This window comes from Delphinapterus leucas, chromosome 10 (assembly GCF_059928025.1).
Source record: "Delphinapterus leucas isolate spDelLeu-1000000601 "Yukka" chromosome 10, BTC_Dleu_Yukka2, whole genome shotgun sequence".
Taxonomy (NCBI): Eukaryota; Metazoa; Chordata; class Mammalia; order Artiodactyla; family Monodontidae; genus Delphinapterus; species Delphinapterus leucas.
The window spans coordinates 80,398,647-80,423,721 of record NC_143138.1 but is presented as its reverse complement, the minus strand read 5'-3'; the positions used below and the strand labels follow the sequence as shown (position 1 = coordinate 80,423,721).

Sequence of the window (25,075 nt, the reverse complement as noted above, 5' to 3'; positions counted from 1 at the left end):
TACCTCCCTCCATCCCCTTGCTAAACAGAACTTAGTCATTCTCTTCACTTGATGGGAATTTTCAACAAAAGAGGTTAGGAGAATTGTAGCTTCAAATTAAGAGAGCAAAAATTAGGTTTGCACTGCTAAATAAGCTCATAAAAAAGCTGCTCTGTTGTTGACAGTCATATGTATTAAACTATTTTAAGTTTTGTATTTTTCACTATAAGCAAGTTGTAGAGCTGGCCAGTTCTAGGTCATGTTTCAGTCCTTCCTCCTGCAACTCAAATTCGTATACATCCTTCCAGGCCCAACTCAAAGATAACCTTATCTGTAAAACCCTCAGAAATTCCCTCCTTCCTCCAACTGTCTGCTGAGTTTAGCCTTCCCTTCTTGCCATCCTTGGGCATCGTGGTTCACTTCCGTATCAGAATCTGCCATTTTGAGGCAGTATTGGGTAAGTGTCTGCCCTTCCCATTCATTCACCATGTTTGCCTGCAGCCCCTGCCTCCAGGTATTCAAGACAGAACCCAGAATGCAGAAGAGGCAGATTCCATGTGGTATCAGTTGAATTATTGAAGCAGGATGACGTGAAATATTAGGAATTCTCCATAGCTGTAATACTAGTGAAACACCTGTTTATCAGATAAAATCAACTGTCATCTTGTTTTAAAAACAAACAAACAAAATAACTCATAGGGACTTCCCTGGCAGTCCACTGGTTGAGACTCCTCGCTTCCATTGCAGGCGACATGGGTTCGATCCCTGGTTGGGGAACTAAGATCCCATATGCCTCCTGGCATGGCCCCCCCCAAAAAAATTTATAGGGCTCATTTAAATGGTATATAATTAATTACAAAAGAATTAAGATGTCAGATTCCAGTGTGAGAGCCCTACCTGTTGCAGCCATGAAAAGAGTGTTAATCACTTACGTGCCTAGAGCTCATTTATGGCCTCAGGATCTTAACGTAGTATCCCACGCAACCAGTAGCAGCAATCAGAAATGGCTTTTGAGATGAGATGAAAACTTTCTGACTTCATTGGTCCAAATAAAAATAGTAGAGCAATGTGATTTTTGTTTGTTTCAGATGTATTTTTTAGATCTTAAATATTGGGGTATTTAAGATCTCGGTTAAAGGCATGTTCAGTCTTTGAAAAGACATAAGGCTAAGGGAAATAAGCCAGTCACAAAAGGACAGATATTATATGCTTCCACTTCCATGAGGTACCTCGAGTAGTCGAGTCCTAGAGACAGAATGTAGAATACTGGCTGTACCAGGGGCTGGGGAGGGGAGAGTGATTAGTTAGTGTTTAATGGGCACAGAATTTCAGTTCTGGGAAATGAAAGGGTTCTGGAGATGGATGGTGGGGATGGCTGCATAACAGTGCTTCTGTGCTTAATGCCACTGAACTGTACACCTAAAATGGTCAAAATAATAAGGTTTATGTTCTGTATATTTTACTACACTAAAAATGAAATCTGTGAAAGGAGATGCTTTGGGGAATAAATTTAGTAGTCCTATCCAAAACCTGAACACATGTTTTGCTGTTGACATGAAAACTAAGTCGCTCCCACCTACTATGGTGGCTACTTAGGAGTGCTTTACCCTGTCACTTGAGAAAGCAATAAAACTGAAATTTGATCAAACGAATTCTGAGGGAGGCTAATGTATCCAATTGTGTGATCAGAGTAGATCATTGACATCTGGAAGCGAGGAAGAGAAGCTAAGTATACCTCTGACAGGTGTTGTCAGGAATCCCACAGTAGGGAAATCTTAATGGTACTGTCAGCTTACCATGTCTCTGGTGATGGAAAAAGCAAAGCAAAACTGTTTGCAAATCTGAGCAGAATGTGGCTTGAGGGTAATGACAATTTGAGTGCAGCGAAGGGCATATCTCTGAGGCAAAAATGGTAGTCACCCTTGCTGTGGGCCACACCTATACATCCTTCAGTGGGTCATTTTTGTTTGTTTGTTTCATTGAAGTCCATTTGCTGTACAATATTATGTAAGTTACAGGTGTACAAGGCCGTGATTCACAATTTTTAAAGGTTGTACTCCATTTATAGTTATCATAAAATATTGGCTGTATTCCAGTGTCATACAATATATCCTTGTAGCTTATTTTATACCTAATAATTTGTACCTCTTAATCCCCTACCTCTATATTGCCCCACCCCCCATCTTCTCCCCACTGGTAATCTCTAGTTTGCTCTCTGTATCTGTGAGTCTGCTTCTTTTTTGTTATATATACTAGTTGGTTGTATTTTTTAGATTCCACATATAAGTGATCTCATACAGCATTTGTCTTTCTTCGTCTGACTCATTTCACTCATCATAGCGTCCAGGGGTTGGTTTTTGATTTGTGAACCGGGAAATATTTCAGAGTGGGCCGATCTTGCTGCAAATTTGAGTCTGTATGCAGCTGTTGAGATAACAATATTGCTGTAAATGATACAGAATTGGGGTGTCCCCTTTGGTGTTTTTCCATGAGCTCTTTTCAATTCCTGTATCTCAGTTCTGTGAGGCCAGCTGCTGTCATAGCTGTCACTCTCTTGATTTCATTGCGGAGCCTTGGGGGAAGGAGGAAGGGGTGGCAGGCAGGGCACGTTTCTCGCAAAGGTGGGTAACTGAGAGGTGAATCTCTTGCACAGCCTCCAAAACAGAGAATGAGGTGCCCTCGCCAGCCTCCTCCCATCACAGTAGCAACCAGCCGGCCTCACTGACCGAGGAGAAGCGCACTCCGCAGGGCAGCCAGAACTCCCTGAACACGGTGAGCTCCGGCAGCGGCAGCACCAGCGGCATTGGCAGCGGCGGCGGCGGCGGCAGCGGCGTGGTGAGCACCGGCGTGGTGAGCACCGTGGTCCAGCCCTACGACGTGGAGATCCGGCGCGGGGAGAACGAGGGCTTCGGCTTCGTCATTGTGTCGTCGGTGAGCAGGCCTGAGGCAGGGACGACATTCGGTGAGTGCGGTCACTTCTCCCCAGTGTTTCCTGGGATGCCCGGGACTGTTCTATGGCAAGTAAAAGACAGCCAAAATCTCATCAACAGAAATGCTTTTCATGCTTTCCGTTTCAGATGATGAAAGTCTTAATTGAGAATGGAGTTAGTTGGGTGGCTTTTCCCCTCCTGAAGGCTGGGATTTTTTGTTTTTAACCCTTCAGCTTCCATTCTGATTGCGTGTTCACAGGCAGACTATTTCACGCATAGGTGAAATTTGCAAAGCAGACCCTTGACAGGATAGAGTGTGAGAAATTCTTGCTAGAGAAAGCCGTTTGCAGAGTTCTGAGCAGGATATCAATCATAGCAGTTGCCTCAGAAGGTCTGAGTGGTTTTTGTTTTTTAATAAATTTATTTATTTATTTTTGCCTACGTTGGGTCTTAGTTGCTGCGGGCAACTTTCTCTAGTTGCCGCGAGCGGGGGCTACTCTTCATGGCGGTGTGCAGGCTTCTCATTGCGGTGGCTTCTTTTGTTGCGGAGCACGGGCTCTAGGCGTGCGGGTTTCAGTAGTTGTGGAGAGCTGGCTTCAGTAGTTGTGGCGCACGGGCTTAGTTGCTCTGCAGCATGTGGGATCTTCCCGGAGCAGGGCTCGAATCCTTGTCCCCTGCATTGGCAGGCGGATTCTTAACCACTGTGCCCCCAGGGAAGTCCCGGTGTAGGAGTTTTTAAAAGAAGCATATGGTTGTAGAAATAAATGCCAGGGGAAAAAAACAGGTATAAGGAGTAAAAATATATATGAAATGCCCCTTCATCTTGTCCTTTCTCTACTCTATCCCCGTCTGAAATTTTAAAATTTTAATTTAAAATAATATGTTTACTGTTGCCTGGTTAAGAATCTAATTAAAATCTGAGTTCAGAGCCGCTTGTCTTCACTGCCCTTGAATTGTAGCAGGGATGATCGTCCTGTCTCATCCAGATGTTGGGGGTTTCAGCAGAGTATGGAGAAACAGGGCTGTCACCCGCTCAGAAGGTTAACTCTCTGCTGGGTGCAATAGCTGAGACAAATAGGAAGCCAGGTGATTCCAGGAACTAGGAATCTATGAATCTGTTTCCTATTAGGATGGATTATAAGTATGTACTCCAAAACTGATCACCTTCTTCATTAAATAAAACATCATTTGTTATTTTCCCCAAGCACATTTGTTAATTAATCTGAAATATGGTGGGAGACAGGGAAGGGCTGTGCAGGCTTTGGAATGTACTTCACCTCTGTTTCCAAATGACTTACCCACAAGGAATCTGAGGACCCGTGGCCCAGGTCGTTTGTTGGCTGACATCAGCTAGGTGCTCCCTCCCGTTAGCTTTCTGCCCCGGTACAACTCCATTTGCCTCCATTTAGTCTTGGTACATTGTTTCCTGCTAAAGCCATTTCCCACTAAGGTGCGTTCATTAGGAGACAGTGAGTTAAGCCAGTTCCATGCATGTGTGGCTGCCGAAACAAACACCCATTACTAACAGTGCTTCTGTGAGCTCCATTAATGACATTATCACAGCATGTCACGGGTGGTGGGTGACTTGACCTCAAGGCAAGGTTGTTTTTTGGTTTGTTTTTCCATTAGTTTTGGAGACTTTTCTGCTTAATTTAAAAATAAAAAGAAAGGCAGGGGGGGAAAGAAATCTCAAGTTATTGTCTTTAGATCTACAGTTTGTCCCCATGTACCCTGTGATGTTCTCAGGATTTCAGAGTTCTCAGTTTCCCTTTCTAGAATGAAATAGCAGCTATGTCTGTGTTATTTAACGAATACGGAATGACTTCACCCACAGTTTGGTCTTTGATTGCTTTCCTCTGGCTCTTAATACAAACAAATTAAACTTTCCCTAATACCTTGCATGAGACTTCTGAGCTATGCGGAGCTTTCCTCCCACCTGCTGTATGATACCTTTCCCATGGGACTTGTCCTTGGCGATGGGCTAAATTTAATCAAGACCTTGAATTTGGGTATGGAGGCTTTCCACCACACCTGCTTGTTGCTTGTTCCAGAAGACTGTTTAACTACCTTTTGAAAGATTCTTTGACCTTGACCTTACATCCCGTGATACAGACTCAGGCAAATATGCTGAAATTCAAAGGAATTGTAGCTCATTTTCCCACACATTTTCTCTAAATTAGGACGGAAGAGTCCTCTCAGTTAGTTTCAACATCTCCCATGTTAGTTTTGACACCTTTTCCCACAGTGGCTCAAGTATACAACTATCTTTACAGCCCCCAGGAAGACAAACTCTCAGAATCAGTGAATATGCCTAAGAAAGTTTGAAACTCAGTATGCAATTATCTGGAAACCCTGTGTCAGGCGTCAAAGCCAATTTTCCACCTCTCTTTAAAAGTTACCAACGCTCTTGGTTGTGACATGAAATGCCTCAGAGCACACAGTAAACCTTCTTCTTCAAATGCACTTTTCCTAGTTTTTCCTCTCGTAGCTGTGTAGTAACTGGTCAGGACAAAGGAAATGATTAAAGGAAAAGGGTTGAGGAATGACTTGAACCTAGCTTTGGTTCACTGTCCTCAGCCTGAGTATGTACTAGATTTTCTTATTCCTTTGAGGGGATTTTTATGAGGAACCAGGAGGATTTCAGAGCTAATGAGCCATTTGGGCCCTTCTCTGAAAGCACACGAGAGAGGCTGATTGAGCAAAGGTCATAAAAGGAAAAATACGTGTCAAGGTTGGGTGCCTTCTTGGCTCATCTCATATGTGCCCTTTTGCTAAACCTTTCATCATTCTGAATAGAAGGCAGAAAGTCTAAGTGTTTGTCTATTAGGCATTTTCAGATTGGATTTTTGGCGCTAGCAGACTCCTAGGCCTCACCAGACGCCCAGTGATTATTTTTTCTAAATGGAGAAAGAACAAAACATTGGCAGAAGCGTACGCAACACCTGGCGAAAATGATGTGACATGAGCACAGAATGCGCAAAAGCCTCCCTCCCAGCTCTGAGTTTCACCTTTGCAGCCCCCAAATAAGCCTACGGCAAGTTATTTTCGGGGCTCTTGAGAATCTTTAGAAGTTCCTAAAGATCCCAAATTTTGCCACGGATCGAAGGAGGGATGCTTGGGGTCCCCCCTTCTTTTGAATCGGGAAAGGACTGCAGCAATGAACTATCGTTTTTCAGGGCTGTAACTTCTTAAACAAACGCCCGGAACTTTGCCAATGTTTTGAGCCCCGGCACAGAGTTCTCCTTTAATAACATTTGCTTAATGCTTTAATTAATTAACACTTAACCTTCTCTTTCCCTTCTCAACCCTTTTTCTCCTCCCTTCACTCTATTCCCATGTAACTTAAAAAAAATTAAAACTGACTATCAAAGCAGGCAATGCATGTGTGGCCATGCCTCACAAAATAGGTCGGATTATTGAGGGGAGCCCTGCTGACCGATGTGGCAAGCTGAAAGTAGGAGACCGGATCTTGGCGGTAAATGGATGTTCCATCACCAACAAGTCCCATTCCGACATTGTCAACCTCATCAAGGAAGCGGGAAACACAGTTACCCTCCGCATCATTCCCGGGGATGGTAAAGTATACCTATTGTGTGTGTGTCTCTCTCCAGCTCTGTCTCTATCATTAGTGTTCATGTAATTGAATAGTTTTGACTTAGAGGCAGCCTTATCCATGTCTAACTGAACATACGCCTCAAGCAAACATGAGCCACTGTTACTAAATCTTACGTCACCCTCTTGACTTCATCCTCTAGCCCTGGGACCCTGTCCTGCTACAGAGATAAACATTTCAGAAAAATCTTTAACTTTCTCCGATTTATTTTGGGTTTGGTGCCCTTGTCTTTAAAACAGCAGAAAAGTTTGAGTACAGGTGGTGAAGCTCGTCTGATATTCTACCTGGCAATTATTAAAGATTTTTTTTAAAACGATGACTAAAATCTGAATGTGTAGTATGGCGACATCACAAAAGTTATGTAAGGACAATGCAGAGCCAGTGCTCTTTTTTTTTTTTCAATCTGAATAAGTGAATGTATCAAAGTTTTTTATTTAATGGGAGGTTATTAGGATTTGTGCCTATGTGGTTTGTCCCTAATTTTTGCATGTGGATGAAAAAAGAATAAAATCTCTGTGTTTTTGATATTTTAACCGGCCTCCATTAAACTAGGCCTGTTCTTGTTTATTTGTTTGATTAGTTCAATTCAAATCTTTGGTTCTTTTGTAGCAGTGGTGATTCTGTCCCCTGGGGGGACATTTGGCATTGTCTGGAGTGGGTGCTAATGGCCTCTAGTGGGTAGAGAGCAGGGATGCTTCTAGACCTCCTACAGTACATGGGGCAGCCCCCACTGTCAAAGATTATCCAGCAAAAAGTGTCAATACTCATTATTCATATTTAATAAAAATGAAGTTGATACGCTAATGTCACTAAGTATAGATCCTTCAGAGAATTAAGTCCTGTATATTGACTTCCTTCTAAGCAGACTTTGCCCTTGGGAAAGAAGTGATAGTTGTCCTAGAATGTTTCAGTGTCTTTTTTTTTTTCATTCTTGCTACATATGTTATAAAATAAAATATATTCTAAAAGTCAATGAGTATTTCTCAAGAGGAAACTGTGGTTTATGGGGGAACTGTGATAAAACTCTCTGCCACTGATCTATAAAATAAGAAAATCAGAGATTTTATCTGAAAGTAATTCAGCAGATCAACATTTTTATATACTAATTGCTAGAAAGTGAGCCATATTATTTTAAAACTCGAGTGCTGTAGACTGTGCCTTTCAGAAGAAGAAAATCTAAAACCGAATAATAAATATTTGAACATCGTTGGTCCTAAGAACAGAGAGGTTCCTCTGTACCCAAAATACCCCATACCAAATGTAGAGGAAAAAATAGCTCCTTGAATGATGGTCTATTTCAGCCTGCCTCAAATGCATGGTTAGTAATTTACCATCTGGTCTAGAGTCCATTCTACCTATTTACCGCACTGGAAAGCTATTACAGTTTAGGAAAGTGATCACAAGATGATAGAACATAGGTTCCTAATGGAAAGGATGAAGGAGACCAGAAAAATTTGGTGACAAATGGTTGAGAGAGCCTAATGTAGTATATAAATTCAGATATATTTATCTCCATGCTGTGGAGAGATTTCAAAAAAATTAATCCAAAAGAAAGAGACACAGGAATTGACTGGCTGGGTCTATGTTGGTCAGTCTTAATGTGGGAATGAGAATTTCCAAAAAGGAAGGAAGGAAAGAAAGTGCTCCTTAAGGGAGGGGCTTAGAAAAAGAGTTCACAATCGGGAAAGATGTAGATATGCAGAAGCAACTTATACTCCTGTGCACATACTTGTTGACTTAATTTAATGTTCTGCAAGGGAAAATAGTTTTGGAGAACCTGAACACCAAAAAATAGAACGCAAGATAGATCATCCAATAACAGTTGTGAATAAAAAGACGTTTTTTAAAACTTCAGTCCTTCAACAGTGTAGAATTCAGACAGGCATATCACAGGCCATCTTGGTTAGAAGAAAGTAAACATTACAGTTGAGACAGTGTAGTTAAGGAGCGACGTGTTGCTGAGGATGTGATTTCATTCCATGATATTTCAGGAATTCATCACCATGGTAATAAAACTCTTCACCAATTACGTTGTAATTTTCAAAGTCCAGGTAAAGCGAATCAAGCCTGGCAGCCAGAGGGTGGGTTCATAATGCTCATCTTTTAAATGGGGCCAAAAGCTGCCATCTTGGAAATTAGAGTGAAGGCAGGGGAGTTAGGTTTCTGGAGAGATGGAGAGATGCTGGAGCAATCCAGAAGGATTTTGCAAAAACCTAGAAGACAGAGAGTGACCATTACAATCTGATGAAGAGAAAATCGTGCCGGATCCACCTCCTCTCCGTGAAAGTGTGTTGGACATGGTAGATTGTAAGGTAAAAGGAAGGTGTTCTCTCCATGTTAGGGACCTCTGATCTCCTTCAGTCTCTCACTCTAGTATTTAATGGATCCAGTAGCCCAGAGGCATTTTGTTCCATGATCCTCACAAGGAGACTGAAGTTCTTCATTAGAGTGGCTTTGGAGCTCTTAGAAATACATCTTGTCCAGGGTACTGTTCTCAGAAACCCAAGGAGGCACTTCACAAAGAGGCTCTCTTATGAGTCAGACAGGAGATAAGCTGACCAAACTTGGAGGAGATCAGGCTAAACACTTTATATGAGCTTCTGGGCTACAATTATTTGTCCATTACTGAGTTGAAGAAGACTAACTCATCCTTTCTTTGCACAGTTCCTGAAAGAGAAACTTACAAAGCAAGGTAGTCTTGAAATGTCACAATGTGGTTGAGCAATTTTCAGTTCTTGAGGTTTATTTTTATCAGACATTCAAGTCAAGGGTGTGACAAGGATTGAACTGAAGTCATCATTTTCAAACTGTCATTTAATATTTGTGTTCTCTGACTTTATCCTGTCATGTGAATCTTATTTCAACTCAGGATAAATATTTGCAAAATGTGTATCCAGAGGTTCCTCTAAGAGCTCACCCACCTACCATTAATGGAGTCATGAATTAAGGAGAGATTTGCGTATAGTTAATGACCGAGAATGTCCCCAAATGAAATTCACAACCAAAATATTAATATACGGTTTAAAGGATTAAACTATACCTGGTATTAGTCCCCAAATGACTTTATTATATACTTTCCCTCTGTTCTACATAAGGCATTGTAACCATCATTTTGATTTCTTACAACAAATTGTTTTAGTTTTCTAAATAAAAAAATGATCAAATTTAAGAAAAAAAAAAAGGAAGATGCACCATTGGTTGGGCAGTGCTTAGAACCCACTCCCCATCCACTGCCTTATCTAGCTCATGCTGCTTGTTCTTTTTTTTTTTTTTTTTTTTTGCCACACTGCACAGCATGTGGGATCTTAGTTCCCCGGCCAGGCATCAAACCCGTGCCCCCTACAATGGAAGTGCAGTCTTAACCATTGGACCACCAGGGGAGTCCCATGCTCGTGTTCTTTTTTCTTATCATCAGTCACGTGATTCTCCAGCTTCACTCCTCTCTAAGTAGTTTCCCTCACTGTGCCTCTCTTGTTTCCTTCTCACCTTTCTGGCTCCAACAAAGGCTTTGAAACACGACCCCCTTGATTTGGCACTATCCTGTTGTTCGAAGTCCTGCCTTCACAGTTCTAGGACAGGCCTGGCTCAGAGTTCTCACCATCTCTGCTTTTACTACCTTTGGGACCAGGATAGGAGATGAAGTGGGGGCAGAGCCTCTTCTCCTGTGAGAGATGGACAAGGGATAGGAAATTGATCATGGCAACACAGAAAGGCCCACAGAATGGCTGAACATACTGAATTTGAACTTGAATTTTGACTAGTGACACCACACATACTTCCTACCACTTGTGTTCTGTAGAAACACCCTGTGAAATCTGGGTGGAATGAGACTCTAATCAGACAGAGCAGACCCTGACTGAGACAGGCTCACATGGAAAATCATCAGATTGAATCAAGTTCAAGGTAATGAAAATATTTATGAGCTTAAAAATATATTATTTAGGGACTTCCCTGGTGGTCCAGTGGTGAAGACTCCACGCTTCACTGCAGGGAGCTCGGGTTAGGTCCCTGGTTGGGGAACTAAGATCCCACGTGCCGCCTGGCTCGGCCAAAATAAAGAAAGAAAGAAGGAATAAAAATAAAATAAAAATATATTATTTAAATATAGTCTTTTGTTCTCCTGAAGTCTTTTTTAATTTTTATTTTTTATTGGAGTATAGTTGATTAACAGTGTTGTGTTAGTTTCAGGTGTACAGCAAAAGTGATTCAGTTATGCATATACACGTATCTGTTTTTGTACTTCACATCTCTCTGATTTAAAGTATTTGCTTGTATAGGTAATAGGGCTTGGCAACATAGATAGTGCTATTTCCTTGGCAAAGGCCTAAAAGAGTTTACTTATTTAATAGAAAGCTCTGTGGATATGATAGCTAGCATATACTCGGGCAAGAAGTGCAGAGTTTCCATCGTATACATTTTAAAAGTCTCCCAAAACTTTTCATATATTTATGGCATTTAAATTTTCAAATGCTCCCTTCAGATATTTATTACATATGTGTTTATGCATTAAAATATTTATGAAAGGAATGATTGTATCCGTGGTAGATTTGCTTGGCCTTGTAATGTGGATTCCATAAGGATGGCTAAGGATATTAACATGGGAGCAAGGTTGGAATTGTAATCACTTGTCACGGAGATAACTTGAAACCCAAGATAAGCGGCGCTCCTGTCAGAAGTTAGTGCCCTGATTTAGCATGGCACCGTGACAGTGCCTTGAGAGCTAGGATATGCTCGTCTTGATACACGATCGCTGTAGAAAGTGTAGTAATACCCATTTTCATTCCTCTTGGAGAGCTAAAGCCAGGTGTAAACACTGTTTAAAAGAGGATGTAGGGCACTTTTGGGAATTTATCATGAAAATAGCCAATCTGTCCATCTATCTGCTTTGGAGTTTTAAAAGTCAAATACCTTGACACCCCCTTATAAAACTGCCTCTAGGGTGTACTCTTATATCAAGCCCTTTTACTTTTTTTTTATTATATGGGGCAAATTTTGCTTTGGGATAGAGATATAAATTTGTGAGAATGGACTTCATCTCTGTATTTTAAAAAGCTGGAGAGAATTTCAGCACATACTGTCTTGGTTTAATTCTAAATGAAGGCGTAAAAGCTCATTGAAAAACATAAGTTTATATTAATAGATATTAAAAAAGCATCCTGGAAATCTAGGGTATACTAAAAGTTATTTTAGTGCTCGGAGATGGCCCAGGAAATCTAGAATTCAAAACCAGGGTATTTTGTATCTTAATTAATCTCTGATACTGCTTAGTGAAGTTGGTGGTACTTATACAGGAAGGTAAAAGTACTTGCTTATTTGAAGAGAATGTACCAATCCGATACGATTTCCTTGATACCAGTGCATAATTCCCTTGTAAATAGAATGAAACTAAAAGTTAACTATCAGGCAGGCCCTTGGTTTAACTCCCATTGCCTCCACTTGCTCTCTGGAAGACCTTGGACATGTTGCCTACTTATTCTAAGCCTCAGTGTCTCTATCTATAAAGTGGGGGTAACTAATTGCACCTATTTCATTGAGTTGTGAGGATGAAATGAAATAGTACATGTGATAATGCACCTAACACAGTGCTTGGCGTGTTGGAAACAATCGAGATATGGTGGTTGTTCATAGATTAAGGAAAACAAGCAAAAGGAGAAAAATTCAGTGGGCTCAGCTAGGCATTTGCATATTAAATGTTAATTTTTGAAATGCTTAAAATTAAGCTTCAATCCAAAACAGATTTGCATATAAATATGTGAAAAGTAGCAAAGGAATGATGGAAGGAAAATTAATAAAAATTCTATTTATATGTTTGTTGAGTGATTATTATATCTCATCAAACCTTGAAAATGGCATAAGTACTAAAATGGTTTGAGAATGGGATCTGCCCTGCCTAGAAAAACTCTGGCTACCAAAAACACCCAAGAGGGACTTCCCTGGTGGTCTAATGGCTAAGGCTCTGGGCTCCCAATGCAGGGGGCCTGGGTTCGATCCTTGGTCAGGGAACTAGATCCCACATGCCGGAACTGAGACCTGGCATGGCCAAACAAACAAACAAATACATAAATAAATCTTACTGGTTTTAAGCTTTTTAAAAAAAAACAAAAACAAAAAAACGCCCAAGAACTCTAAAGGGGAACCTCTGCACAATTCAGTAATTATAATCACTTTAATTACAAGGGAACATTCTTTCTGGTATCCTGATGATGATTTCCCCATGGCCCTAGCAATCTTGTGATTTCCCAGAGAGTCTCCATAAAATTAATTACAATGAGCAATATGAAGTTTTTAAAAATCCACGTTTATGAAACTACTGGCAAATCACATTGACAGGCTGTGCGGTCTCCTAGTCCTTTGTACGGGCACAGCAGGCAGACTTTATGAAATACCACTTAGATTTATCGCCTTGGTTGTGCCGCTTAACTGCAGTCATAAGAATGGACTAATAATATACTCAATATTGTGATAACAGTAATAAATACATGCCACCCATAAAAAAGATGCTCATCATTTTTTGAGCAGTTTTTATGTGCCAGGCATGAGCCCAAACACTTCCCTCCCAGGTAATCTTTGCACCAGTGTTCTTAGATATTTCTGTTATGCTGTATGTGTAGATGAGGAGACCGAGGCATAGAAAGTTTAAGTAACTTTGCCTCAAGTCCCAGCCAGTAAGTTGCAGAGTTTGGGTTGGAAAGCCAGGTAGTCTGACTCTAGAATCTGACCTTATAACTATTAGGCCTGACAAGCTTAAGAAGTACCACTTCCGCACCTTGGAGGGTCACAAAGCGTATTGGCACAGTTAAGGGTCCACAGGAGAAACAAAACACAGACACACAAAAACATTTCTCTCTGTGTCACCCACTATTTTTCACCCTATTTGACCACAGATTACTGTTCCCTCAGAATCTGGAGCAACATTTGGTAAAACAGATTCTGTGGGAGACATCATCCTAAAGCATGAACTGGATTCACATTTTAGTTCATCTGGTCTAGTTACATTTTCTTACTAATCTTGCACCTTCGCTGTCCAGATCATAATCTTTAGAGCTGGAATAGAAACTGTTAAAATCGTATTTCAACTTTCTAATTTTGCAGAGTTTAAATAACTTATACACGTTACCACAGTAAAAAATACAAAGTAGAAGTAGTAGAAAGGGCCACAGCTACAGCCAGTGTGTATTGAGTGCTTACTACATGTCAGGTACTGTGCTAAACATTTCATATATTTTTACCCAAGAAAAGGGAATTATTGTCATCATCCCCTTCTATCAGATGAGGAAAACAAGGCACACAGCTAATGAGTGGGGGACAAAGGGATTTGTCTGATCTCCAGCCCTTGCTTTTAACGCCTATGTGTAATGAAAATAAAATAACAGGAAGTCAGACCTAATCTGAGTAGTATTTTTAGGAAAGTAAAATGGAAGATTTTTGGGGATTCTACCTTCGGAAAGTAAAATCCCAAAAACTTAGGATTAGTGAGATGTCCATAGAAACTTGGTTATACATGATGGGTAGATACATGTATTCCACAAACACTGGAGTGCCTACTGTGAACCACAGGACTCCTAGACACTTCTAGATTTCACAGCACACTATGAATTAAATGGGCATTTATAGGCTAATCTAAGAACTTCACCACCACATTTAGCATTTTCTTGATTAGAAAACGTGTGCCAAGTTCCAAACAGTCAACCTAAAATAAATATTAATAGTGTAACTTGCTCATAGTTGATTACTATCTGCCTTGACCTTAATGGAGAAATAATTAGTAATAGAACATACAACTATTACAAGGTGAATGATTGTATTTTCATATATGCATGTTGGTTTGCAGTCTATAGGCATGTTCATGAGTGTTTTCAAATTCTGGGTCTCCAAACTCCCAGAGATCAATGAAGTTGCTTATGAATGTGTTTAGTGGAGAAGAAAGGCAGTTTTCATGAGAATATAATCATATCCATTACATTAGGGTGGCTTCCTGATGTGTATAACTTAGATTTATAAACTCCAGCTCTAACTAATGCAAGTTTTAAAATGAACTCTTCATGAGTGAGTCTAGGCGAGGTCTCACAAGAATTCCACATTTTTAGTTGTGCTTCATTTTGTAAAAGCTTTGGGGAAGAAAGTAGATGTTATGTGCGTGTGTGTTTAACAAGATGTTAGCGCACTTTTGATTTTAATAGTCACATGAGAAAATCAAACAGACTCACTAAAGATCGCTGAAAAATTGCAGGAAACATTAGCAGAGACATTATCAGCCTGTAGAATTATGGGAAATAATTCTGGTGTGGTGCCACGATTTGATGGGCCTGCCCTTTATAAGTGATGGGGGAAGAGTGAAAGGCACCTACCTTGGCTACAATTTTAAAGTACCATTTTCTTGGGTAAACTCTTTCTTTCATTTGTGGAGATGTGTGATTGGGAGGAGGGTAATGGGAGTGTACGTGGCTCACATCATAGAAGATCTTAGAATGGTCCTTTAAACGCTTGTTGAGAAATTCAGTTCAAAACTGTTTGAAGTGGTGACGGAGAAGCCAGATAGAATTCACAGGTGAGGCTTCTGCACACCTCCTGGCGTGACAGTGTCTTCTCTGGGGCCTTCATTTCCTGATGCTCTGTCTTACCCTGCAGAGTCTTCGAATGCCACTTTGCTGACCAATGCGGAGAAGATTGCCACCATCACCACCACACACACCCCTTCGCAGCAAGGGGCCCAGGAGACCAGGTCAGACATGGCTTTGGTTTCTTTTGTTACTTTCAAGGGGAAAAAGTAACTCCTGTTGTGACGATGCTCCTCCTTGATTCTTTCTCTGTCTCCTCGTGGGTTGCTCTTATACTTTTTTCTCTCGCTTCAGTAGGAATACCACCAAACCAAAGCCGGAATCTCAGTTTGAGTTCAAAGCACCCCAGGGAACACAGGTGAGGGCCATTTCTCTTTCTTCCTTGTTGGCTTGGTGTGTTTCCTTCCAACTTTCTAAAGCTGTTTTTACCAGGTATCTTCTATAAGGTACCCTCAATTAAGATAAATAACTTTTTGTGAGGGGTATGTACTAAACATGTACTCATATTGGTTTATCAAGGAAATGACATTTTATTTTACTACCTTTGAAAAATATTCCTAGACATCCTTTTCTAGGCAGGGCTCGGGGGGAAACCCAAACAAAATAAAAAGCTATAATTGTCTCAAGGATTGGTGATCAGAGAAAGAGCAAAACAGCTCATGTCTCGTCATGGTACTCATAAAGGCATTTATGTCAAGAAAATGTCTTTTTGTTAAGGTGTTTCTCAAACTTGTGAATTTCAGGTGAGACCCCTTAAAGCTACCCAGCTGTCACACAAGGTGGTAATGGAGGGTGCACAAGTAATAGCAGGTGAAGCAAATTTGGGAAACATGGGGTGATACAGAGTTAAATAGGTTTTTTTCTCCCCCCGACTGGCCTTCTCAGAGCCTTCCCTAATCCATTCCTGATTCTCCTTAATCAGCATGGGTACCACTGTCCAGATGTGTGGAGGTAGTTGTTGGTATCCTAACGATGAGATGTTTTCAGACGTTGGGCAGGGAGGCTGAATACCCAGCAATGTGCTGGATGGTATTATTTAATGAAGGATTTTCCTGCCCCAAATGCAAGTTGCAGCCTCACCGATTAAACTTTAATATATGCGTGTTGGCACGCAATCTGTATGCACACTCATGAATGTTTTCACATTCCGGATCTCCAAACTCCTAAGGTTAATTGATATTAATAAACAATCAAGAACCACCAAGAAGGGGATAGAAACTGTGCCTTTGTGTCAAATGAGCATAATGGAGGATGTTGGGGAAGAGGGAGAGAGAAATGTGTGTGGATTTAAGTCCTCCCAGAATGACTGCACTTAATTTCTTTGAATAGGAGCAAGATTTTTACACTGTGGAACTGGAAAGAGGTGCCAAGGGATTTGGCTTTAGTCTTCGAGGCGGCCGAGAGTATAACATGGACCTCTATGTTCTGCGCTTAGCAGAGGATGGTCCTGCAGAAAGGTGTGGAAAGATGAGGGTAAGTAGGGAGAGGCGTCTGGAGTGGACAGAAAGAAGTCATCTGCAGTGACTTCTTGACATCCTATTGTTAGAACCTGCACGTTCATGAGAATTACATGTTTCTAGAGCTTTCAGGACACTCCAAGTGCAGGACTCCCACCCTAGCATAAATCTCTCCCTCAAGCATAGTTAGTTGTAGCTGCTAAAGTTAGGTGAGCTCTTCCAACTCTGAGGTTGAGTGGAGGATTAAAGTCACTTATGAACTTATTAACATGGATATTGTCTGAATCCCATCTCCATAGTTCTTTTACTTAATCTCATGGGGCAGGCACATCACTTCCCAGGGATTCCTGGGTATCCCAGCATGCTTCAAGAGCAGGAAGCCGTGTGGTTCTGTAAGTTCTGGGTGGTGAGCTCCATGCAGTCTCTAGCTAGCCACTGCCGCCTCCCCCTAGGCCTCGGGAATGATTTAACACTCTGCATTAGCAGAGGGCCAAGGAGTCCGTGGCGTGACTATTCAGGGTCACTAGGTAGTCATCAAAGCTGCAAAATTTAAATGCACGTGTGCCAAAAGTCCAATCTGTTCTGTTTAGATATCTAATACCTCTTACCACGTATGAATATGTTTGTCTCCTGGGCAGATCAGATGATTAGAAAAGAAAAAATCGTCTGCTCATTAGAGATAGGGGGCATAGATGGAGACATACATAGGGAACAATTTGCAAGGAATTAAAGAAATTGAGAGTCAGGTCAGGAAATCAAAAAAGTGATTAAAATTAGCCCTGAGCAGAAAGAGGGAAAAGAGTGACCAAAGGTGGGGAATTTAATGCTTGTAACTTAAGACAGAATCTTGAATTTTATGTTTCTTCAGACTGAATTTTTTAATGAGCTTTTTTTCTTTAATTGAGAAGGTAGACCATGAATGTGATTTTTAAAAATTAGAGGAAACTGGTGCATAGTAAAAATATAGTTTCCAGGGTCAAACTAATATACCAGTTTCTTGTATATCCTTCCTCTGTGCATACACCTGCATAATTTTTGCATATATGGTGGTTTATATTCCTTTTGTTTATATTTCAAACACATGGCATATGCTTTTCCATGTCTTTACTCACTTAAAAAAGTTTTCGATTGAAAGAAATACCACTATTATGATATTTTGTATAATGTTGTATAGTTCACAAGACATATTGTAATATTCGATTGGACCCCCTCAGCATGGTAGGCATGGGTTTTATCCTCCCCTTATACAGATGAGGAAGTGAACTCCAAAAAGTAAAGGACTTAGCCAAGATCACTTAGCTAACAAGTGATAGGACTCAAATTTAGTCCTTTAAACTCCAAAGCCAGTCCTCTCCTCTTCTACCTTCTAGAATATGTGCTCCATGAGAGCAAGGATCTGGCCTGTCTTGTTTACTCCTTTGCCTCCAGTGCCTGGAATAGTCGGTGACTCCTAGTAAATGCTGCAATCAATGTATCAGCCAGGAGTGTGATCTCATCTGAAGGCTCAGCTGGGGAAGGATCTGCCTCTAAAGGTCACTCACAGGGTTGTTGGTAGGACTAGTGCACTTTGGGCTGTTGGCCCAAGCCATCCCTCATTTCCTTATCGTAGACTCTGTAGGGCATCTCACAGCATACATCAGAATGAACAATTGAGAGAACAAAAGAGGACAAATAAGATAGAAGCCAAGGGACTTCCCTGGTGGTCCAGTGGTTAAGATTCTGTGCTTCCACTGCAGGGGGTGTAGGTTCAAACCCTGCTCAGGGAACAGATCCTGCATGCCGTGAGTTGTGGCTGAAAAAAAATTTTTTTTTAATAAATGAAATATTTTTTAAAAAAGACAGAAGCCAAAACCATGTTGTAACCTTATCTTTGAATTGACCTCCCATCACATTTGCCATATTGTTTGTTAGAAGTAAGTGACTAATTCCAGCCCACATCCGAAGGAAAGGGGATTACACAGCATATGAATTCAAGGAGGCAGGGATCATTGGGAGCCATCCTAGAAACTGTCTGCCACATCTGCCTCCCCTCAACAATTGATATTCCCTTTGCTACTTTATTTTTTTTAGCACTTAACACTGTCTAGTGTACATGCATTTTTATAATTTTCTTATTGTCTTTACCCCACTAGAATACCATCTCCATGAGGACAGGGATTTGGGGGGTTTTTCACTGCTGTATCCTAAACAATAGAACATTTTTCTGGAACATGTTCAGTAAATAGTTAGTGAGTCAATAAGTGAAAGAATGTAAAATTACAAAGCACCTCAATAGCTGGTGAAACCCTTTTGTGATCTTCTCACTTGGCTCTCTCTTGCTTTGGCAGGTTGGTGATGAAATTTTAGAGATCAATGGCGAGACCACCAAAAACATGAAGCATTCTCGGGCTATTGAACTGATTAAGAACGGTGGCCGCAGAGTGCGTCTGTTTCTGAAGCGGGGAGACGGCTCCGTACCAGAATATGGTGGGTCAAACTATGAAAACATTCCTTCCTTCCCTGGCATGACTCCATGAATTTGTCTCCAGAACTGCAGCAGGAAAGTCTTTTTGTTTCCCCTATTCACCAGTGTCTTACCAGCCTCTCGCACCATGTGATTATTTGCCTCGCTTGTTCTGAAATCTCTACACATTTCATCCTTTTGCTTGCTTACGTGGACTGGGGCATGGCCTAAGACGAGCTCTTTATAGCCCCCTTTCTGATAATCAGAGAGAACATTTTGTCTAGTCCGACCAAGAGCGAAGGAATGTTTGTTTGGACTGTGCCAAACTGTTTCGCAGATCCAATTCTTAGCACAAAATGACTCTACTCCTTTTAAGAAGCAGGAAAGCAGGTTTCCTGAGTGATATGTTGAGGCACAATTCTTTTTTTTCTCTCTCTTTCTTTTTTGGTTACTTGATATCTTTATTCAAGAGGCGTGAAATTTGGAGATGATTTGGGGGCCTTGCTCACCTCCTTGATGCTCTGTATGCAATACTTCTGCATCCCCCCCACTGGTCCCTACCCCACATCAGACCACCTGAGCCCACTGCTACAAAACAAACAAAACTGTTGGTATATTAACCATATGTTTTTAGGTGATAAAGGATGAAATCGATTCCCAGTGCCCATCGTGAGGGAAACACATTACTATACCTTTCCTGTGAGGAAAGCCAGCTTTTACATAGAGTTCCTTTGTCATATCTGTAGACATGATTTGACTAAACAGTAATGCTCTTCACCTAGCCTGGTGTTCTGATGGTGAAATATTGTATATTATAATAATTACATCCTATTTATTTGAGATTCTTGTTTAAAATTAAAAAAAAAAAAATCTATGCCCTAGATGTAGGGCTTTTCTTCCCAACCAAAGGTCTACAAAAGTTTCTATAGAAACTGTGATTGAATGGTCCCCATATACGTTGGTCCCCTTTATTAGGGATTTATCTGTTGTCACCCTCTTCTCTGAAAGTCATTTGGCACAATTCCCAGTTGCATTTTGGACTTGATGAGATACTTAATTCAGGTGCAGCTCAAGGAGAAGGATAACCCCTTTGAAGGACAGCCTTCCCAGGTGTTGGGCATTCATGCAGGTGCAAAATACAAGGGGCCCAAGGCGGGGGGGATGGGATGGGTATCAGATGAGGCCCCTTGAGACATGGCCAACCATGGGGGAGGTATTTTGACATTAAGATGCCACAGCTGTGCACTGTCCTAAACCTTGACCATAGGTGTATCTATGCCACTGAAACTGTGTAACATTATCTCCCTTTTCTGTCTTCCCTATGCTTCTGTTGGATGTGATCTTTCATTTGCGAGTCATCGTCAGTAACCTGTGTACCTTCTCAAAAGCTATGTCTGTTGCACTGAGGATGAAAATCCAACACTAACAAATGTTCTTTGGGCTAAAAATAAAGATCATTGAAATACACAGTTTTTTTCCAAGAAGGGTTGAACGTGTCAGGGTTGTGCTACTGTAATGTCTCCATGTGTCATTGGGACTAAATCTCTCTAATTCTATTGATTAGAATCACAAATGGGTTATAATATGTTAAGTTCCAATATTTTTCTGACTTGATTGGAACCTGCTTCTCTGTGAGGCTATTTTTGTAATGAGTTTTTTGTACTTAATTTAACTGCCGTGGTCTTGGGGGAGGGGGGATGGAGGGAGATGGGGGAGGGAACTTTGTTCCTTTGTTGTTTATTGTTAATGCTCTCCTATGCCAGCCTGTCATTGTTCCAGTTGTTTGAAAAAGAAAAAAAAAGAAAAAAAGAAAAAAGGATGCATCCATTGTCTGGGTTCTCGAGTCACCTTATCTGGCTGTCTGAAAACGTCACTGTTCTGATTTTGGTCTCTGCAGCCTTATTTGAGTGTTGCCTTAGACTGTCTGACTGGACAAATAAACTCTCTTTGCCCTATGTTAACAAATGCAGATTTTTTTTTTTTTCTTTCCTCTTTGTTATAGGGAATCTAAACGTTCAACTTTTTCTCTTTCTCTCTTTCTCTTTCTCTCTGACTGTTCTTGGTGCTGGGCCCTCCCTTCTACAGCGATGATACCTCCTAATATCGCTGCATGTATGAGAAATGAAAAGCTCGGGGAGGCTTGCTTCTACCTTATGGGCCATAATCAAACTACGGTTTGTAGCTCAATCAATACTAGGTGTTTCTGTGCTGTGGCCTAATTTCCTCATTGCTTCTGCTTTAGCTCTATTTTGATATGTTTGGCAATTCATTCTGAGCACCCTGCGTTCTTTGAATTGTAAGTACACCGCTGACCCTATGGAAGTCTTACTCTCCCTTCTCTTAAAAGTAGGTGTAAGAAATCCCAAGGTTAGATTTATGATAGTCATTGAAGCCCCTTTCCTCACCTAGATCCTAAAATGACTTCATAAGCTTCTGCGTGTGTTAATTCTAGAAGCCTACCCAGCATTCAGAAAAAACAAACCTCAGATCACAAAGCTCTCACTTAGAGGGATTGGGCTTTGATAGACAGGAAGATGAGATTTCCTACTCAGTTATCTCTTGGCAAATGACAGCCCACAGGCCAAATCTTGTACTCAGCCTGTTTTTGTAAGTAAAGTTTTAGTGGCACATCGCCATGCCCATTTCTTTTATGTGTTGTCCATGGCTGCTTTTGCACTATAGTGGCAGGTGAACAGTTGTGACAAACTATGCAGCCTGCCAAACCATAAATATTTTACTCTTTGGCCCTTTACACCTTTTTCCTTTAAAAAGTTTACTGATTCCTGCTGTAGGCTATATTCCTGCTTTTGTTAAAACCCACCCTAGGTTTTGGGAGATGGTTCGTGAAAGAGACTAATTGCTTAATGTTGACCTTGTTGGCTCATGAAAGATCCTTAAGGGGGCACCCGTGATTCCTTCACCCCTGTGACTGTGGCCCTGGTTTGCCCTCCACGCTGCAGCACATCATTTCAGGTGCTTTGCCTGGAATGCAATAGTGTGTATGACTTACTGGGTTTAGGTGTGACAAAGCATCCCTGTTTTGAAAAGAGCTGTCGTAAATCCGGGATGCTACCTAAAACATTTGCAGCATCATTTCAGATAGTTGAACAGTAAATAGGAGCCCTATGGGTTGCCCTGCTTTTTAATCTATAGACAACTTGAGGTTGTAAGAAGCTGTCCAGTGACTTCACGGCTCAAAGATGTAATTATGGCTGCTTCTATAGCATCAAGAAAAGTGCCTCTATCCGAACCCCATCTAATGTCAAATGTGATCCTGACGGCCTCTCTTCCACTCCCTTTTATCTGTCAGCAGACTCTACAGTTTAAAAACAGTTCCTTAAACTTATGCAAAAGTAAAGAAAATAGTTGAACAACATTCACAAAGGTAGAGAGAATGTTAAATGGACCCTCCCATAATGTCACAATTGCCCATCATCAACATCTGGCTGTGTTGCCTCTGTAATTACCAGGCTGGATAACTTTTTTTTTTTAAGAGAAGTATACTTTGCTTACAGTAAAATGCATAAAGCCTGAGGGTCCAGTGCAGTGAATTTTTACCTCTCTATGCATGCCTTTAATCCCCACCCAGATCAAAACATCAACTCTTTACATTTCCCCAGAAAGTTCCCTCCTGACCCTCCAGGTCAATAGCCCAGGTTGTTTTTAAGCAAATTAAAATAAGTATTCTTTAAAGAAAGGAATATTTTCTGTCATGGGGGCTGGGGGCTGGGGGGGTGGATCAGGGAGGAAGGGGGGTAGAGTGGGGAAAAAAGAGCAGGAGATAGGGTGGGGACATTTTGATACTTTTAGAAAGACTATTTGGGTTGTGCCTTTAAAGACTAAACTCATGACTGATGTTACAAGTTCTTTAATGGTCTATGAGTGTAAAGAACAGTAGGCTAGCTGTGGAAAGGCACAAGTACCAGTTTTTTAACCCTGACTAGTTGCAGTTATACTTAAATTAACCAAGAGTCAGTTGGCTTTGATTCTGACTGCTGTAACAGTCGTTTGTTTGTTGTGACTAATGGGATCTCACGTGTGCGGGTGGAGACAGGAGCCGAGGTCCTTGGTACCAAACTGTTGCTCTGGTTTCTCTTCCTCGCAGACCCCAGCAGCGACGGGAACGGCCCTCCCACCGGTCCACAAGGTGTTCCGGAAATGAGGGCCGCGCCCCCCGACCGCCGACAGCATCCATCATTGGAGTCCAGTTATCCACCCGATCTTCACAAATCATCACCACATGGGGAAAAGCGGGCACACGTGAGAGATCCCAAAGGCTGCAGAGAGTATAGCAGACAACCCAACGAACATCACACATGGAACGGAACTTCTAGAAAACCCGACAGTGGGGCTTGCCGACCCAAGGACCGGGCACCCGAGGGACGAAGAGATGCCCAACCCGAGCGGATGGTGACCAATGGCCCCAAGAGGAGGCCCCCGGAGAAGCGGAGGGAGGGCACGAGGAGCGCTGACAACACTTTGGAGAGGAGGGAGAAGCAGGAGAAGAGGGAGGCTTCCCCGGAGAGGAGGCGAGAGCGGTCCCCAACCCGCCGGAGGGACGGCTCCCCCGGCCGGCGGAGGAGGTCTCTCGAGAGACTCTTGGATCAGAGAAGATCTCCGGAGCGCAAGAGAGGAAGCTCGCCCGAAAGGAGAGCCAAATCCACAGACCGGCGGCGGACCAGGTCCCCCGAGCGGAGGAGAGAGCGGTCCCTGGAGAAAAGGAGCAAAGAGGACAAAGGCGGCCACCGAGAGAGGGACGAGACAAGTCTGAAACAGGATGCCGGCCGAAGTTCCAGACATCCCCCGGAGCAGAGGAGGCGACCTTACAAAGAATGTAGCACCGACCTCAGTATCTGAGACCCTGAATCACATTCCAGCCTTTACCGTGTCAAAGGTTCTAAGAGGAAGCTCACAGACCTGAAATGATTTAGTTTCTTACCTAGTGAAGCGTCTGACGTCAGCCTGATGATTCTCTGACTTGCGACAAACATTTGATGCATTTGAAATCTTAAAAGAAAAAAAAATATATATATGAAACGTGTTGTGCCTGATGTATCATATTAAAGAAAGTATTTTTAAATGCATACTTTTTTGGAAATTATTTGCCAAATGCTGCCCCCAAGGGATATAAATTTTGTTTCTACATAAACTGTAGAATTGTCAAGAATTGTTCCCTTTTGGGGGGAGCGACCTTTTTCTCTCCTGGTAAAATGGGGCTGTTGATCATCTTCTCTAAGTAAGGAAAATCATTGATCAAGTTTAATTAATTTGATAGAGACTTATGTAGTGATGTAGTGCTATACTGTAGTTAGGAGTTTTTCTTGAAAAAAAGAAAAGAGCAAAAAGGCAAAAATTATATTTGTAAAAGCTGAGGACTCTTTGGAATGGATTAGGATTGCCGATGATCCTAAAATTAAGCAAACTGTATGAAGAGACTACTGTCGCAAATGAAGGATATTTATAGTTAAACGACACAGCACAAAGAAATGTTATGTTCTCAAGTTATAGTTGGTTCAGAAAACAGTTCGTACTCTCCCTGGCCGTAGAAAGGTGCCAAGAGGAGAAGGTTGGCCGCCATTACCCCAGTGCAGCCCAAGCACAGATGCTCAGGTTCATTAGCATCACCAACATCTAATAAGATTTCATTAAGGCAGTGCCATCACAGCTTTGCCCAACTACTAGAAGGAATGGATAACAAACACCTTCTGTGTTGTCTTGCCTGATTAGAGGCGGAATAGGAGATGGAATGGGGGACAGTGTGCCTGGCGTGAGGAGTCCTAAGAATTGCCAGTACAGAAAGTATGTTCCCCCATTTTAGCGTAAGCCCGCACTTGCCCTTTGCCAAACTGGGGAGAAGGGAGTAAGTAAGCCTTGTTGGAAGGAACCTCTCTGTTAATGTTTAAAAGAAATGAGGGTTGGGCATGCTCATTCTTAGAAATGCCAGTTTTCCTTTGGAACCATAATGAAAGTCTCCAGGATGATTGAAAGGGAGAGAAGGATGCGATTTCAGTGGTTTTAGATCTAGCTGGCAAACCTCTGCCCTTATGACCCTGTTCTTCTAGTCTTTCGACAGAGCAAAACATAGTGATTTTTCT

The 25,075-nt window shown here is 41.7% G+C and overlaps 1 protein-coding gene across 18 annotated transcripts in view; it reads left to right on the top strand.

Moving 5' to 3' along the window:
* Positions 1-24,064, top strand: part of MAGI1 (membrane associated guanylate kinase, WW and PDZ domain containing 1) — a 613,664-nt gene extending 589,600 nt beyond the window's left edge. For 7 of the 18 annotated variants that reach the window (XM_089919526.1, XM_089919525.1, XM_022572617.2 and 4 more), the window contains 7 exons: positions 2,633-2,941; positions 6,281-6,484; positions 15,151-15,244; positions 15,375-15,438; positions 16,410-16,553; positions 18,865-19,003; positions 23,086-24,064. In XM_089919526.1, the coding sequence (XP_089775652.1) occupies positions 2,633-2,941; positions 6,281-6,484; positions 15,151-15,244; positions 15,375-15,438; positions 16,410-16,553; positions 18,865-19,003; positions 23,086-23,837 (1,706 nt within the window). In that variant the 3' untranslated portion in view covers positions 23,838-24,064. Of the gene's footprint in view, positions 1-2,632; positions 2,942-6,280; positions 6,485-15,150; positions 15,245-15,374; positions 15,439-16,409; positions 16,554-18,864; positions 19,004-21,065; positions 21,155-23,085 lie in introns of all 18 variants that reach the window. The other 11 variants (XM_022572619.2, XM_022572633.2, XM_022572621.2 and 8 more) reach the window with 7 other exon arrangements.
* The last annotated feature ends 1,011 nt before the right edge of the window (positions 24,065-25,075 follow it).